General features: G+C 36.7%; 1 protein-coding gene across 1 annotated transcript in view; it reads left to right on the top strand.

Moving 5' to 3' along the window:
* The window catches only part of FAM83B (family with sequence similarity 83 member B), a 41,297-nt gene extending 23,187 nt beyond the window's left edge, over positions 1-18,110 (top strand). Inside the window, exons 2-4 of the mRNA XM_009911649.2 lie at positions 6,578-6,742; positions 13,529-13,653; positions 15,749-18,110. Of these exons, the coding sequence (XP_009909951.2) occupies positions 6,578-6,742; positions 13,529-13,653; positions 15,749-18,110 (2,652 nt within the window). The remainder of the gene's footprint in view (positions 1-6,577; positions 6,743-13,528; positions 13,654-15,748) is intronic.
* Positions 18,111-18,386: the final 276 nt, after the last annotated feature.

The raw sequence follows: 18,386 nt of genomic DNA, 5'->3' as shown, positions 1-18,386 counted from the left end.
TCCTATGCTGCCTTATGTGCTTCTCTGTAGGATCTCTGCCCACCTCTGTTCACAGTGACAGAACACAGCTTGCTCGTTAAATACCAGCAATGGTTTAGTTATTGATGGGAGCATTGCAAACAGAAATGTAAGTGTTAAAAAGGAACATTGTGAGTGCTTGTTGCTTTAATCATGCATGACAGTTCTTTACAGGTTTTGGTAAATATTTTCTTGTCTATGGTGCACCAGTTGCTGCTCAGCATTTGTTTCTTTGCTGATCTCTTCTTCCAAGGTTTAGGTTTATAAACGCTTTATACAAAGTCCCCACAGGGAATCCCCCAGATATCCCCTTCCCTCCTGGTGTCTCTGTGACTTGCTGAAACTCGATTCTTCATGCATGGAAGTAAAGCTTCAGAGGAATTATCACCTCTGCTGCTGTAATCTTCAGCCAGAATAGTAACTACCAAACCCACAGATACAGATCACATTATGTAGCTCACTCCCATACATTTTGCAGAATTCCCAGTTGCATGAATATTAAGAGGTAATGCAGGTGTCATTTTAAGATAGCACATGTATGACTTGCTAGCTCTGCCTGCAGTAGCTTTCTGAAAGGTAATACAGAAGTCTACTGTACATTTGCATTTCAGAGAAAACAGTCTTATCTACAATTTAGATCCTATCTACAGTTTAGTCTTATCAAAAGTTTAGAGAATTCTTCTTCCATGTTGGTTTTAGTTTCACTGGTAGAAGTGCTACTCCAGGTATTCTGATCTGCTTTTTTTTGAGGCATGGTAAGATGCACTGGAATTGCTTAACAGAGCATTACTAAGAGCTGGAAAGTTCCCCTACCACACATCTTTCTTACGCATCTTTCTTGGACAGAACAAATGAGGCTTTGCCATGTGGGCTACACATTTAAGTACATTTAAACACAGCTGAACTATTTATATAGTGCTTTATGTGGTTGCCTGCACATATAATTTTCTCAGAGTATTTTGCATTTCTTTTCCATATATTTTTGGAGTATAGAATTGTAGTTTACCTTTGATTTTTTTGGACAATGACCTTTTTTTTGTATGAATTCTCATATTGAGCGAGTGTAACACACTATTATGGAAAAAAGCAGTTGAGGGTATTGAAGACTGCTAATATACATGTCAAAGCTAATCTTTATTCACCTTAAAATGCTTGTGTAGGTGGTATGTGACATGATAAGCTGAGGCTTGGTGATCAGAATAGAAGATATATCCAGTTCTGAGCTGTGTCCTTACAATTGATGGTGGAAACTTCTTTTGGAGCAGAAAGAGGGAAAGAGGATGATGAGGTAGTGTAGCTGCCTGATATAATAAAGTGTCAGACTTCCCTGTAGTTAATTAAACTGCTTGTAAAGAATGCAGTAATGGAAGAACATTTTGAAGTACACTGTGTTGATATGATCTATTGCTCTCTGAATGCAGAGCTAAGTTAAATAAATTAAATACTCTCTAGATGGTTCTGCTGTATCAGGGCAGTTGGATGGTCTCCAGAGGTTTCTTCCAACCCCTACCATTCTGTGAATTATGATCTCAGGGAGTCAATTTTGGTGATAATCTACTACAAGTAATGACATCAACTTCATGGAGGTTGCATAAGTGTGAATCATCGGAGTATTTATTCCACTACATTACTACAGTCATGGGTCATACTCAGATATGTGGTTACTGCTTGTATTATTGTATCTAGACGCTGTTTATAGAGGAGGCCTCCCACCATGATACTATTCTTTGACACCTCAAGACTTCTGAGGTGCTACAGTTGCTATGTAAGAACTCAGCAATTCAGCCAGCCTGAAGGTGACCTGAGATACTCAGATGCAGCTCACAATGATTTCAAAGTATGTTTTGCAATGGAAGGGTGTGTTGTGCACATCATTCCAGGGCTGTATTTAATTTTGAAAATTAATATGAAAGTAATGAGCTATCATCTTAGAAGCACCCTGGTGTTTGCAACAGTGCCATAAAGCATGGATAGAGTATGTTTTATTAAGATGTAGCTAATACAAATTGCAGTAAGCATAAAGTGTATCTAGACCCTTAACCATAAATAACAGCATAGTATAATTTAAAAACCTCTCAGTAATTTGTGGGATCTGCTTACCAGCATGAAGACCGTTAGCATTGATCAGAAAATTTGTCTGTCTTTTATGGTGCCTGAAACTCACCTGGTCTAATTGCTGCCTGACTGACTTCTGTTGCTAACAGGAAGGTATGCGGTACTATCTTCTTTCTGCACTATTGCAAGGGTCATGGCATGCCAGCTCTATGAGGAAGGACAGATTCAAATAGTGCCAAGCCTGTGCCACAAGGGGATTCTCTCCAAAACAGAGATGTGAAAAGGAAGTTCATTGAAGTACCAAGGAAAAGGTCAATGAAAACAGAGTTGACATTTCAACCTGAAATGTGGTTCTTCAGTCTTGGGGTGAGAAAGAGTGGTGCTTTTTAAATGTGCTGCAGAGCACAATGGATTTTTGTCATGGCATGTTCTAAAAGATAGATTACAAGAAGTCTCTGCACTCTTGCAGTGTAGAGTAGGTCTTCAGCATTATTCACTCATAGGTTATTGATATAATGGTGTGTGGTTCTTAGTAAATCCTGACTGAAGGAAGTAGTTGCATTAGAGGATTCCTGTTTTTAGTGTTTATAGCAAAGGAGGTGTTAAATTACACACTCTGCAAGGTATCCCTTAGAGTTATAATTAGTGCTTGTGAAAGGAGTGAAGTTACTGGGGCAATAAAACTGTCAGTCGTTCACAAAATAGACTTACAAAGCACTAGCAGTAAAGGCCTTTCATCACATCTATGTCTTATTTTCAGTACACACCCATTAAGAGTTGATTCTGATGTCCTGAAACTAAGCTGTGAAGTTTAAAATCCATTGAATTTTCTTAGCAAAAGTGGGAAAGTAAAGCCAAAACATCTCATTTACCTCTCAGTACTCAGCTCTGTTTCCTTTAATCTTCACAGCAAAGTTTATAATTACTACCAAACATGGCAAAATTTGCTTGGATTTTGACAATGATGGGAGTGGACATCTGTGAATCATTGAATTGCAGAGAAAGGAGACTCAGGAGGTCTCCAGTCCAACTCCTGCTTAAAGCAGGGCTAGCAATAGGATTTAACCAGGTTGCTCAGGGCTTTATTCAGTTTGGTCTTGAAAACGTCTAAGGATGATGACTGGACAACCTCTCTGGGCAACCTGCTGCACTGCTGGGCTCTCCTTGTGGGAATAAAGGTTTTTCCCTATATCCAGTCAGAACTGCTTGTTTCATTTCACTGTTGTCTCTTGTCCTGCCACCAATATGAAGAACCCAGCTTTACCTCTCTAAGATCTTCTGTGTAAGGCACTGGGGACTTAGGTAAGACTCCCTAAAGCCACTTTTGTACCAGACTAAGCAAACCCAGCTCCTTCATGTGCTCTTCACAAGGCAAGTGCTCCAGCCCTGAACATCTTGGTGGCCTACCCCTGAACATACTCAGGAGATGGTTAGTGATAGATGTATTTGTACTGTTGGGATTGGCAACTTCTTTCCATATAAGCCTTTGAGTAGTTTCTGAAGGTGAAGCAAATATAATGCATGTGAATGGGCCCAGACTAGCAACTCCTAGGAGCAACAGCTTCTTCAGTAACATGATAGATCAACAGAGGTGAGCATCAGCTTCCATTTACAGACTCATAATATTCACTGTGGTGTTATTTTGTCATGTACTTAAGTCCTGTTTTGCAAGAATGTGTCATTCAGGTCATTTCCTGAACTTGGAGATTATTAAAAACTAGTAAAGAAGGGCAAAAACTTTTTATTAAAATGTTCTGCTAGTTTACAAATAGTAAGTTTTAAACTGTTACTTTATGCAGTACTGTGCAAATCAAATAAAGCACACTGGCTTTAAAATACTTTCTACAAATGTGCTATATTCTGTGACATTTATGGAATCCATACTTTCTGTATCAAAATCTACAGTTTACAATCAAACAAGTAGTCTGGTATGTAGAAATCTATATTCAGAAATGACCTTCTCACTTAGTAATGATGACTAATAGAGTACTTTAGTAAATTATTTTACTCATATGTATCATCTGCATTGTTCAAATTTGGCACTGTTATTCCTCTAGCAATTGAGCCTAATTGTGTTGACTATATTAATTGAGTGTTGCTAAGAGTGAATGGGCAGGCAAATAAGGGCATCAAACAAGAAACATCTTTGGTTTCCAGGGAATGCAAAAAATGGATGTCCAGCTGGTTGTCAGATCATGACTGTGGCTTTGCATATGTGTCCTTAAATCTGGTGAGGACTTTTCAGCTAGCACAAGCTTTGAGTTTCAAAATGTAATCCCTATTCCAGCTCTGGAAGTGAAACCTAATTTTTCTTACAAGACTACTATGATGCTTTGCAGAATTAACTCCAAAATTAATAAGCTAAATGCTTTTAAGATAATTCTGCTAGTGAAAACAGAGAGGATTTCCCTGTTAATTCCCAAATAGCAGAGTATCTGGATAGCAGTGTGCGTGCATCTCTCTCAAGCCACCAACTTACTGGTCTACTTGCTTACATATTTATTTATCTTCTCTTCATAAAGATAGATATGGCCATTGTAGTCAGTGTTGGCTTTTAGTTTTGGTTGGTTTTGGTTTCTTTTTTCTCTTTTCTATATATTTCTTCTCTGTCAGCCTTTGTGACCAGAGATGCTGCAATAAGTTAGCTTCGATATCTGCCATAGGAAGATGTTGGAGTGATTTTCGAAGGCTGTACTGTTGATTCTGAATATTTCCTGTATTCATGTCACTGTGCACCAATAAATCCATTCAGGATTTCTCTCTGATACTTAAATAGGTTCTTGAATGTAATGAGCACATATTTTTAAAAGATCTGAAGAAGGTGGAAGGTTAAGAAGAAATTAGGGAGTATGGAAGGAGGGGGACACAGGTAATGAAACAGAACTGTTTGAGAACAGACTTTCTTCTTTGGTCTCTTTACCTAACACACTTGAACTGTCTTGGCAGAATTCTACTTGGACATAAGTGAGACAAGACGGATGAATAAATAGGGTTGCCATGTTCAGTTACTGTTGTATATCTCAGAAACAAGAACAAGCAAAAGCACAGTCTGAAAGTCGTTGAGTCCTTAGAGTCAAGAAAAACTTGTAGGTTTCGGTCTTTCCATTCAAATTTAGATTGTGAAATATAATTTTTACAGTTAAAAATCACATTTCTTTTCAAAAAGTCAGTCAAATGAATGAGGCAGTGGATGGGCATATTACCAAAGATTTAGGAGAGAATTTGATTATTTCATGCTGTTCATTTCCACTGTTACTGGTGGATTTTTAAAAAGTCTTTTTCTTTTCCAGATGACAACATTATGGTTGGCAAGTCCTTTCATTTTCACTAATTCAGGAGCCATCTTTTTTTGCATTCCCTAATGACATTGTTATTCTATTTTTTGTTGCTCAGCTTTTATTAATATTTCTAGAGGTTTAAGTATGTTTGGCATGAGTGAGTCTTTCAGTTGTAAGCAGATAGGATCCAAAAAGGTAATTCAGATGACTGAAGGGAGACATGTCTTTTAACTTGAGTCTGTGCAACAACAGTTTTTGGGAGAGGTAAATGTTGCAGCTCCAGAATAAGATGCAGTGATTGTACCTTAACAATTACACCATTAAAGTTGAGAAACAGATAGTTTAAAGATAGTAAAAATGGTAAAATGTTTGGTACCTGTGAAAGATTTTACCTGGTTTTAATTTGCACCTGAGACATCTCATTGGAACTTTTCATGAAGACTCTAGGGGATAAGAGTATTATCTTTAGAATTTACACAAATATCTCTTCTCCTACTGTTATTTTGTGTAATGCTTCTATATTAGTTCTTCCCAAATTGCTAATTTTATGTCAATAGTATATCATCTCTAAAACACTTGCTTTTCCCAGTCAGAAATACTTTATCCTCATAGGCTGAAGGGCAGCAGTAGCAGGTATTCAGCACTGTAATCTTCTTGAGCTCAGGAAGTTTCATCCCAGCAAGAGTGCTGAATCAGTATGGTCCTGAAATCTTCAATTTCTCCATTCCTTCAATGTCCATTTATTAACTTCTTCAACCTCTTGATTAACTTCTTCAACCTCTTGAGCCATTAGCTTTAGAGAAGATGATAAAAGATGAAGAAGCCTCTTGTGCAAAAATGTTGTCTGATTGTATTTTTTTTTCCATGCACACCATAGTTATATTAATGGTTTAATATTTTCTGGTCTATTCATATTGCTATTTCCCCTTCCTTTCTCCTCCACTAGATTTCTTATTCTTCATATAACTGATCACCATACACACACTCAAAACAACTTTTTGCCAAACTTTGATACTTATGACATGTTGCACTGACAGTCACCTAACTTCTCAAGAAGATCCAGTGGTCTTAAAAAGCATTCCAGGTAAAGTGTGGTACCACATGAAAAATACTAGAACTTTTTGATCTGTCAAAAAGTGTTAGCTGTCAAGTGCAAGCTTCTGTGAAGAGCTTTATATAGATCTTTATACAATACAATAATTTGTATCTTTACTGCTTTTTTTCAGGTCGTTGCCATTGTTATGGATATGTTTACAGATGTGGATATTTTCAGAGAAATTGTGGAGGCATCTGCTAGAGGGATTGCAGTGTATCTCCTGCTTGATGAGTCAAACTTCAGTCACTTTATGAAAATGACAGAGAAACAAGGCTGTCAAGTTCAGAGGCTCAGGGTAAGGTTTCCTGTATTCCTGTGCATGAACATTCACTACTCATTTCTCCTTCGTCTATTCAAAAAGTGACTATCAAATAGTGCTTTTTCACATTAACGGCGATGTGTCAATAGGTAAGCTTTCAGCAGAACCTTCTGCACAAATGTTTAGAAAGACTTTTATCTCCTTCATGTGTCAAAATAAGACATCCTTTTTCATATATTATTTATAAAATGATTTTCAGTTATATATTTAGGAATACTGGGCTTCTTTTGTTTTCTTTTAAAGTAGCATGCAAATACTCATAAGGCTTATGTAAATTAATAAATTGCTTACTTGATTTTATGATATTTTTCTTTAAAGGTATTATGTATTAAAATACTTTTAAAATCCCAAGATCCTACTTTATTAGTGTTTGTCTGAAAACCCATATTATCATCTCTTAGCAAGTATTACTTTTATACATGAAATATATAATTTTATCCTCTAAGAAAGATAACAGGACTAACATTTAAATTTTTCACAAGATGTGCTTTACTACCCTAATGTTTAACAGGGTTTAGGACACAAACCATGAGCTGCGCTGACCTGAAGTAAATGCTTTAGAAATACTTGTAGATTTGTTGTAATGTAAATAGCACTGAAGAATTTCCAAGGATGTTGCCAGAGTTTCTTTGTGAAGTTCTGAGCACTGCATTAAGTGAAACTTCCTTATAGTTCTGTTTGCAAATTTTGTTTCTGCAGCTAGCTAGACCATGCTAATACTAGGCAAAAATACTATGAAAGCTTTTCTTAGCAGAAGAGCATTTTAAGAACACATTCAGAAAATCAGATGAAAATGTGGTGTATTTGTGAGGACAAAGAAGGCTTTTCATTAAGATTTTGGAATAACTAATTGGTATTTTATACCAATTTTTGCCCTGGAGCACTTACTTAGATCCTTAAAGTATACCCATACCATTTTGCATTGTTTCTTGTGTGTGAATATATGGGATTGCCCTCTGGTGGCCTGATGCACAGAGCTGTGGGAACATTAGGAAAGAAAAGATCAAAAATTCGTGTTCTGTAAACAGTGGTCATGATTGCCTTTGTGAAGTCAGTATTTGGCAATATTTCCATAATCTGGAACTTGAGATACCACCACTTGCTGGTTGCTTGGGTTAGCTATGCTGTAGAGTTTGAAAGAAAACAAACAAAAAAAGGGGTATTTCTTTTTATGGCATGAATTTTATCCTCCCAAAAGAAAGGAAATTAGGAGCATGCATTTCAAGTGATACCTCAAAAAATCCTATAGTATGCATTTTCAAATTTGTGCACTGTGTATGTACAACTGTTTGAAAGCTTAACATCTCTTGGGTGGGTTTGAGGTTGTCTTTTTGATACAGTTGTGTAGACCTACAGGCATTTATACTGTGTTTGAAGAATTGATGTATATACATTAGAGTGGATTTTGTATGAATTAGTGTGGATTTGAGGGGTATGGACTTGGCCACTTCCATGACATTGTTTTATGTTTCTTTTTCATAATGGTGGGAGAAATAAGAGACATCTGTACTCTGCAAGGTTTAAAGAGAATAATTTGAATTTTATCAGAAAATGAAAAATATAAGCTGAAGAGTCAAGTAGTAATCCTGTAATGTACTGGATTTCCAGCTTAGGTAGCTTGTAATAAAACTCTTCAAATTAATGGTCTTCTCATTCAAGTGCTGCTCCCAATGACTGTTGCTCTGAGAACAGAAGCTTACTACCCACAGGAATTCTCGTGGGCCTTTATTGAGGATGAAGAGAAACTGCAGGTGACCATGCTTTCATGGTCAGTAGTTGGGAGAAGTTTCTGCCTTTCCCTCTTTCCCATCACCTCAAGGTTCACAAAAAAAATAAAATCATGTTCAACTTTTCACTCTCTTGGCTTCTTCTGTTAGTGATAGCAGGAAGAGGATGGACATGTATGGATCTCTTTCTTTTTCTCAAGAGGTAGCACCAGCAACATCACTCTTATTATTCTCTGAAGTGATTTGGTTCAGTATTGCAGGAATATGGCAGGTGATCCTTGTGATAGGGAATTTCAGTAAAGCTTTTCTAACACCGTGCCTCCTCTGGCTCTTTTTCTCTTCCTTTGAATCAATAAAAAATGAGATGCAGTGATCAGTAAAACTGTATAGTTTAGATTTACAATCCACTTGTCTTCTGTATAGAAAAAATGGAGAATTTTATTCATACATCTACACTAAATATCTGTGCACACAATTTTCCTCATCTCTAGTCTGACTGTATTATCAGGGCATGTTTCCCTCTTTATCGAAAGCTGTAACTGAATATATATTCTGCGGTTGTTTTCCGAGTTCCATACAGGAGAAAAGTAAATCAGGGATTTGCTAATGAAAATATATATGTAATGTTCAATTATACTTAAAAAATTTAAATCATGCTTATGTAGCTCTTTCTGGGAGGATTAGTGGTACAGTCATACACAAAAAGAGGTTAGAGCTTGTTTCCTGGTCATCATTTGGGTTTCATTTAACTGGATAGCCCTGATGGCCAGCCTTAATCTGGCCACTGGAGTCCCTGAGTGTCCTACAATCTGCTCTTAGATCAGGGAGGTTTTCCTGTGTCTGGCTTCAAAAACATCCTTTAGCATCTTGCCCATGATTGTTCTTCCATATATCCATTAGCAGTCACTGACAAAACCATTTTACAGGCCCCAAACAGACTTTCCATTTAACTCACTATGGGCGATTTAAACACATTTGTGATCCCTATCAGTCTAGCTTGGTTGCTTCAAGATGTGTGGTTTCTGATTTATCCAGGATTTTCCTCTCAAGATTCATAAATAAGTTATTGCTTTATCTACAAAGATGAAGTGATCAGTGACAAAGCACTGTTAGCAGAGGAGACCTGTATCCTAAGGATGAAACCAGGTATGAGGATGAAGCTCAGCGTTGCATACCAAATGGGGCTTGCAATTCAGTGCATGCATATTTACTGCTTGTAATCCAAAGTGTAATGCATTGTTTCTAGATATCCACAAATGTTGTCTGTGTTTTCGGTGATGATTCAAAGTATGCATCCTTGGCACCTAATTAGAGGGTTTGAAGTAGGTGAAGGACGCCAGATGAACTGTGGATGAAAAGGAAGTGTTGTACAGGAAAGGGGAGCATGATCTTGGGCACATGCCTTTGTAAATGCTGTGTTCACATCTTTTGGAGGATGACCTACTGAGACAGGGAAAGAGGGCAGGATTAAGCAAACAGGACAGAAAGCTGCAGGAGGAGTAATAAGAAAACAGAGGAAGCAGAGAGTATATGGTTGTTTTTTTCTCAAAATAGCTATTCCTATTTGAAGTTATATTTCAGCTTATGAGTACCTAACACGAAGGGGGTTTTAAATACAGTGTTGTAATTTGCAAGCCATTAGCCTTGCTTGTACCTAAGAGTGCCAGACTCCCAAGTGGCATCTTGTCCAACATCAGCAGGGCCTTATCTCAGTAAGTCTTGATATGTTCAACTGGCATGTCTCTAGGCTAGCATTACTTGTTATGGTTATTTGAAAATGTATAAGCTGCCTCTTAAATTACATTTTTCAAATTATAATCACATAAATATAATTTAATATAGCTAAATATAAATCTGATATGCAAATATAATGCATGGTATCTAGAACTGAGTAAACCATTGAAGGAAATGCAAATTTTCATGATTAATTCACAGAATTTTATTTTAAAGTAAACAAGAGTTTGCTATTGTGGTAGTCTTCAGAATGGATAAATTCCATTTTTTTATTTTGTTATTTTTTCAGGAATTAACTTTTCCCACATGATTAAACTTCCAAAGAAAAGCTTTTCATTTAATTACTTTTACTAAAAGCTTGAGTATCTGCTGGAGAAAGAATTAAGTAGGGTTGACTAGTTCAAAGTTCAGCGAGAACCACACTGAAAAAGTGGGAAAATTTATTTTCATTAATAAGAAAACTTCTATTCAGAGCACAGAATACCTGAAAGACGCAGTGCCTGATTGTCAAAAGTAATTAGCAGGTAAAGATGCAAAATTATGTTAAACTCCCATTTAAGAGTGCAAATCGGTTTGTTATTGTTATTCTTTTTTAACTGTTTCTGAAAATAGGCCTAAGCATCCATCTTTAACTTCTAGAACTTTTACCTTTTAAAATTTTACCTTTTAAATTTTATGGATAATACATTTTATTTATCTGATTAAGAGATAAACTATGTTTTGTTTCTACCGCATTTGCAAGGTATTTAGGTCGCAGGCATAGGTAATTCCTTAATGCTATCTGTACATTTTAACTGAGTTGCATTTTTGTTCAAACAGAGCTTGACAAAAATGCTAAGAAAAAAACTAATAAATAAATAAAATGTGAAGAATTGGATATCTTGAGTTCAACCATAATTTGCCAACTTGGTAGCTTTTAAATATATCTTTTGCTTCTCGTATTTCATTTTGCTTTTGATCAAAGTTTTAAGATACCAATGATTAAATATATGTTGATTCAGAAAGCATGTGTTATTTGAAAACATGCTTTCATTTCATGGAGATTTTCTCCTTTTTTTTTTTTTTTAATTTTCTATTTGGAAAGATAAAAGTTCAAAGTAGGCCAACTTCTGCAACCTCTATGTGTTAAAATTTCTTAAGTGTAACTGCTCCCATGAACAATAAATGCAGTGCAAACTCACTCATACTTTATAGGCAGGAATCTTAAATACTCCATAAGCTTAAACATTTCCACAGCTTCCTGAAGAGGGTAAGTGGAGAAGGAGGTGCTGATTCTTCCCACTGGTATTCAGTGATAGGATGCGTGGGAATCGTTCAGAGCTGCATCACAGGAGATTAGACTGGACATTAGGAAACATTTCTTTACTGAGAAAGTGGTCAGACTCTGGATCTGGCTTCCTCCAGAACTCTTGATGCTCCAAGCCTGTCAGTGTGTAAAAGATCTTTGGACAATAGCTCTTCTCTTCTCTCTTCTCTTCTCCTCTCTTCTCTTCTCTTCTCCTCTCTTCTCTTCTCTTCTCCTCTCTTCTCTTCTCTTCTCCTCTCTTCTCTTCTCTTCCTCTTCTCTTCTCCTCTCTTCTCTTCTCTTCTCCTCTCTTCTCTTCTCTTCTCCTCTCTTCTCTTCTCTTCTCCTCTCCTCTCTTCTCTTCTCTTCTCTTCTCTTCTCTTCTCTTCTCTTCTCTTCTCTTCTCTTCTCTTCTCTTCTCTTCTCTTCTCTTCTCTTCTCTTCTCTTCTCTTCTCTTCTCTTCTCTTCTCTTCTCTTCTCTTCTCTTCTCTTCTCTTCTCTTCTCTTCTCTTCTCTTCTCTTCTCTTCTCTTCTCTTCTCTTCTCTTCTCTTCTCTTCTCTTCTCTTCTCTTCTCTTCTCTTCTCTTCTCTTCTCACCAAACCTCTCTCAACCTCTCCTCTCTCAACCTCTCCTCTCCACTCCTCTCCTTTCTCATCTCATCTGTCTTCTCCATGATTTTTCTGAATTTAACCTATACAAAATCTTAGCCATTTAGCTTCATATATGAAATTTCAACCTGTCCATGTTGTAATCCAATGAAGCAAGACATTCCTGTGTATTTACAAGTCTTATATTCTACTATTTCTGTGTGTACATTCTATGTAATAATCCTATGGATTGTGTTTGCTTACTGCCAATGCTAAACATCTGATTTTACTCCCATTTAAATATGTACAAATTACCACAAATTTGTGTTGGTAAAACAAATATCACCATGCTAGAAACTACTGTAAATATTGTGTTCATTCACAGCTGTATTCCAAGTTATTTTTATGTCCTGTGAAGCATTTTGCATCTCACAGCCACATGAGGTAGATGCTGTAGGTCAGTTTGCATTGAATATGAATGTTTATTTTTCTATTAAAAAAAATATAATTCACTAACAATTTATGGTAAATGCTTCTGATTTCTTCTACAGCCACGTAAGAACTTTTAAATTATTACTAATTACTAATAGTTCGGAAGGTGTAGTAGCATGTCTTTTGTGGTTTTTTTTGTTTCTTTGTTTCTAGGAGCTTAAAAGAACAAGTGATAGCAGAGGGGGGTAAAAATACACTGGCTTAGATTAATCAATTTCATCCACTGTCTGGGAGAAAAACTGATTACATTTTTGAGATCCCACATAGAAAATTTCCCAAGTGCAATTTACTGTGTTCACATAAGTAACACACAAAGCTTCTTAAAATAGAATTCAAACTTAACTGCTGTACAGAGTTTATGCTACCTACGCATGTTGTGATAGCATCTGTGAATTTAGAAATATGATCCCATGGTGCAGAGCTGCATGAGAGATTGTATGGGTGACAAAACTGCAGTGGATTCTGGTGCCAGGTGGTATCATTCAGTGGATCACCTCAGAATAGATCTAGCAGCCTTGTTCAAGTAAAAGAAAAGTGATCTGAGCTCTTTAGATATTGTCTTTGATCAGCTGAGATGCTTGGAAGTCAAATACTGTACATCAGATGATGAAGACATGTATTTGTTTTATAGTACTAAACCTCTTTCTCTTGTCAAAGACTTCTTGTACCAGAACTTTATTTCTGGGTTTGGTGGCTATGGAGAAGCAGAATTTTAATTTCTGTGGCCCTGGGGAATCTCATGTGTCGAAGATAAAGCAATAAGTGGCCACTTTGGGTCCCTGGGGTACAAATTTGGTCATAGTTTACTTCCCTGCAGAGTTTATTAATATGCAGTAATATAACACTTCTCCTACTGTATATCTAACTTCTAAACTCCTGGATGCTAAGTATGGAAGGTAGTACACCAACTAAAGTCTTTCAACCGTCTTTTTCAGAACATGAGGGTACGGACAGTGAAAGGACAAGATTACTATTCTAAAACAGGAGCAAAATTCCATGGAAAAATGGAACAAAAATTTATTCTTGTTGACTGTAAGAAAGTCATATATGGTTCTTACAGGTAAGATGAGTTACTGAGATTTCTGTAGAAGATATGTCATTTTAGCACCTTTCCAATTGCAAATTTGCTTTTTTTTTTTCTACTTCTGAAAATTCTTCTGGGGAACTCAATAGACAAACTTTATTATCTTTTCTGTAATTTAGCAAGTTATTATAGATACTTACTGCTAACTAGCCTAACAGACACAGCTTTTGAGATTCCCTACTAGTTTCTCACGAATAAGAAATAAAAGCTTTTTAAATAGGGGTTTTGCTACAACTGCAGATGTGCTAGAGAGAAAAATTCTGATTTTTATTACATGGTCTGATTTTTTTTTTTGTTTAACTTTCACTCCAGAAAGGCTGACATTATTTCATAAACTCTCTTGAATAGTTCTCCTCATAACAATTTTCTAAAGCTGGCATTATGGACTTACTCAGTGGTACTCTGTAGTGTATCAGAGAATTCAGAGCTGCCCAAGTTGATACAGTCTCTCATCATGTTTGGCTAACTTTCTTTGTTCTTCGTTCCATTTTATTTCATGTGTGTGTGTGCAAAGCTTAGACTGGGAGAATTTAGAGATTTGCCAAGCTGAAAAACACCTAAGTTAAATCATGGACAGTTTTATCTCAGATATTGTGAAGTATTTTCCTGCTACACTTCTCTCCATTGGCCTACTGAATTAACTTCTGCCAACACTGTCTCTGGGTGCCAGATGCACACCCACTGACTTTCTTAGATTTACACCACTAGAAGCTTTCAAAAATCTGTTTTTCATTTCCTCTGAGTCTCAGGCAGCCCCAAAGTCAGACTGATGTATACAAATGGAAGTGAGGTAAATGACAAGTTCATAAATGGATCCATAAAGTCCAGAGAGAATCCACCTGCTTTGGCTTCTACATGCAATGCTAGACTGCTAGAATGTGATATTTTTTCTCATTTATTTTTTAAAAATAACATTGATTTAAGATCTATAACCACAGAGGCTGAAATAATCAATCTCTGTAGAAAATAAGCTTGCTTTATGAAAGAATCTAGTGGTTTGTAACAGGAAAGGTGAGTCTTTCTGAATTCTTGCTCTCTGAACTCAATTTAAAGTTTAGATTTTTTTCAAAATATTACAAAATATGTCATTCTTAATGGTGAGAATTAATAGAAAAAAAACTTTGGCAGCATGATTTGATTTAATTGCAGCATGCTATGATATTCTGAATATGACAAAACTAACAAATCAAGTAAAACTAAATCAAGAAGCAATTTACATGAACACAGCAAACCTATTTTCTAACATTCAGAAGAAAAATACAAGTAAAACAAGTTCATCAGTTTAAGTTTTTAGCTTCTTTTTTTTTAAAAATTAAAATAAGATTGGAAAATAAGATTTTTTCTTTGTTGCAATTTACAAATTACATGCTTTCAAGACCATGATACTAGCCTTGTTGAAACATCCTTAATGTACACGTTAATGTATTTGATCTCATTTTGTAGTTGTGAAATAATTATAGCTACTTAGCTTTGAGCATGTGTTCAGCCTTTCTAAGCACAACAGAAAAGAGGGAAATTTCATTCATCAGAGTCTCCTCATTGCAATTGAAAGAAATGTTCATATCCAATCTCATGTGCATAGTAGAAAATGTAAAGCTTTTAGCAATTCTGAGATGTGTCTTTTTGAAAATATGTTTAGAGTGAAATAAATTCAGAACTCATGAAGGAGTTCTACATACTATTTCTAATTGAATGTTTTTGCAACATAACCACACATTAACATTCTCTGACTTGGGGGTAAATACAATGGGTTGAGTCAATTCTGGTTTACTCTTTGTACAGGTAATTTTGCACCATTAGGTATTTGTCCTCCACTGTTCTACATCTGAATATTTTTTTTTCAATATCCATTTTTTAATAAGGGCAATTAAGTAGTTAACAGAATCATTCCCACTCTTGCTAAAGCAGTGAAAAGTCTCCAGATGAATTTAATTCAAATTTCATGAATCATGCCCATGGTGTCTTTAGTTAGTTAGACCTAGGTTTGTGTGAAAGCTTTCTTATGAAAAGTAACCAATGTAATATTCAGATCAGATGAACTCTTTCTAATGGTAATTTTTTCTGCTTTCAGCTTTATGTGGTCATATGAAAAAACCAACCTCAGTATGGTTCAAGTTATCACAGGACAGCTGGTTGAATCCTTTGATGAGGAGTTCAGGACACTGTATGCCCGTTCTTCTGTTCCGAGTTGCTTTGCCCCAGAATTAGTGCGGGTAAACAGTCACAGGACACTCTGGAATAATGATACATACCAACACTCAGTGTCTTCCTTGGCTTCAGTTTCTAGCCAAAGAAACCTTTTTGGTAGGCAAGACAAGGTTCACAAGATAGATCCTGTTTGTTGGAAAACTCATGGAAGATATGCAGTAAATGAAATTGATAAATATGGTTTGAGAAATCAAGCCTATAATAAACAACCATTTCATCCAGGTTTTAATATGCAAAATCCAGTCCAGCAGTATCAGCCTAGTGAAAAAAATGAGCACTGGAAGAGACATAGTTATGCTGGGGAGAAGCCAGAAAGGACACCTTATCTGTTGCTCAACAGAGCTATTAATAGAGCCAACAATCCATCAAATACTTGGAATATGCCATCTGACAGCCTTAGTATTGTTTCTTCATTACGAGGGGGATACACAAATAACTACAATACACCCCAGCAAAGTTTTGCTGATCAGTTCTCACGACCAAAGGTAAATCTTGCAGAAAGAAATTCCATTGTCCGGAGATCTTTTAACGGGACAGATAATCACATTCGCCATCTGCAGCAAAGGATGCCAACCCTCGAGCACACAACAAAGTCATTCCTGCGTAACTGGAGGATTAAGTCATATTTGAATGATCAGTCAGATTATCCAGTAGAGTCTAATGGGTCAGCCTTGGGGGACAGGTATGATAGCTATGACACAGCTGAAAACATTAAAGCTCACGTGCTGTATTCTCATTCTCGCTTACGATCATCATTGGTGTTTCAGCCAACTTTACCTGAACAGCAGGAAGTAAGCAGCTGTGCTAGTTCTTCAAATTCAACTATAATTGGGTCAGAGGGAAGTGCAACACCTAAAGGGACATCTAATCATGCTCCAAGCATGGAAAATGGAACAGATAATATATTAGTGGAACTTAGCACAGATGTCTCACCTAAATCAGATGCGCCAAAAAAACAGAGAGTTCAAACTGCAGACAATACAAAGCCCAGTGTCAATTCAAATGCAGTGGGCGATGCATCTCGCTACTTGTACACAACACTGTCTACAGACAAGCATGCAGAAAATTTGAAGAACCTTCAAAACGAAAATATACTAAAAAGGAGAAGTTTTCCCATGTTTAATTCAAAGTCCATATTAGACCCTGGTGCCAACAAACATGCGTCCAGTTATGTTTACAGCACATTGACTAGGCACAGACTTAAGGAGCCAGTTAGCCCCAAACTTCCAGAAGACACACTGAAGAGCTCTAAAAGTTTACACAGTGTGACCAACCACTTGACTCAAGAGGGAAAGAACCTCAAAGGAGAACTGAAGAGCCCAACTGCTAGCAAGGCAATCTCTTTGGCTGCTCTCACTGAAACTAACAAAGAGGAGACTTGTAAGGATTGCACTTCAAAGAAAGAAAGTAAGAGTTCCCCAAGTTTTCTAAAGAAAGGATCCCAGAAATTGCGGTCACTTCTTAACCTCACACCAGACAAGAAGGAAAGTTTGTCAAAAAACAAAGGTCCTGCCTTTTACAGAATGTGTAGCAGTTCTGACACATTGGTTTCTGAAGAGGAGAATCAGAAACCAAAGATTTCTGAGAATAAGACAGATTCTTCCCCAAGGAGAAAGAGAAACACATCAACAAATTCTCAAGGTAGCTTGAACAAAAGTAAAGAAGACGTAACCAGCAGCCCAACAAAGTCTCCAAAGTCTCTAAAGTCACCAAAACCTCAAAAACCTCCATCTGATGAAAGCAGTCAAAAGTGTCCTCTCTTGTGCCCCCTTGACAGTACGTTCATAGAAACTGCAGGAGATGCATCTACCCCAAGATTTAACACAGAACAGATCCAGTATCAAGATGTAAAGGAAATCACCTCCAATGCTACTCCTGAAAGTCCCCCTGTTTCTGCTCTTCAAAGAGCAAGTTCAGTGACACCACAGCTAGCAAGCTCCAAACGCCAAGAGGAGCTAAGACCTCGTTTGAGTGAAAGGCGTGTTTATAGCCGCTTTGAGCCCTTCTGCAAGATGGAAAATACCAGCCAACCTGCAGGAAATGCACCCAACAGCAATTCACATCTCTCAGATATCAAAAACAAGACCTTAGGAAATAATAGTTATGGCAGGGGTAATCACATGGTCAGCTACAACTCAACTGCTTACCATCCATTGCAGCCTAATGAAAATAAGCTGAGAGGGTTTATGCAAAAGTTTGGCAATCTCCTACACAAAAGCAAGTAAAACTGTTTGATTATGCTGAAGTACAGAAGGAATAGTGAAGCTGGACTTAATCCTAACTGGGCAAGACTGACTGGCCACTTTTGTAGAGCTTTCTTGGGTTTCTTCTTAGGTCTAGGACATTAGAATGAATGTACATGTTTTTACATAATTATCCTAGAATTGTTATATGTAAATCTTTACAGAAATTCTGTGTCCAGAAGATATCTCAAGGAAGTTGTTCATAGTGTTCATATTGTAAGATTAATTTTATACATCTTCTTTGTGAAGAAAGTATGT

Source organism: Dryobates pubescens, chromosome 3 (assembly GCF_014839835.1).
Source record: "Dryobates pubescens isolate bDryPub1 chromosome 3, bDryPub1.pri, whole genome shotgun sequence".
Classification (NCBI taxonomy): Eukaryota; Metazoa; Chordata; class Aves; order Piciformes; family Picidae; genus Dryobates; species Dryobates pubescens.
The sequence above is the reverse complement of the archived record's forward strand: the minus strand, read 5'-3'. Positions and strand labels throughout refer to the sequence as shown.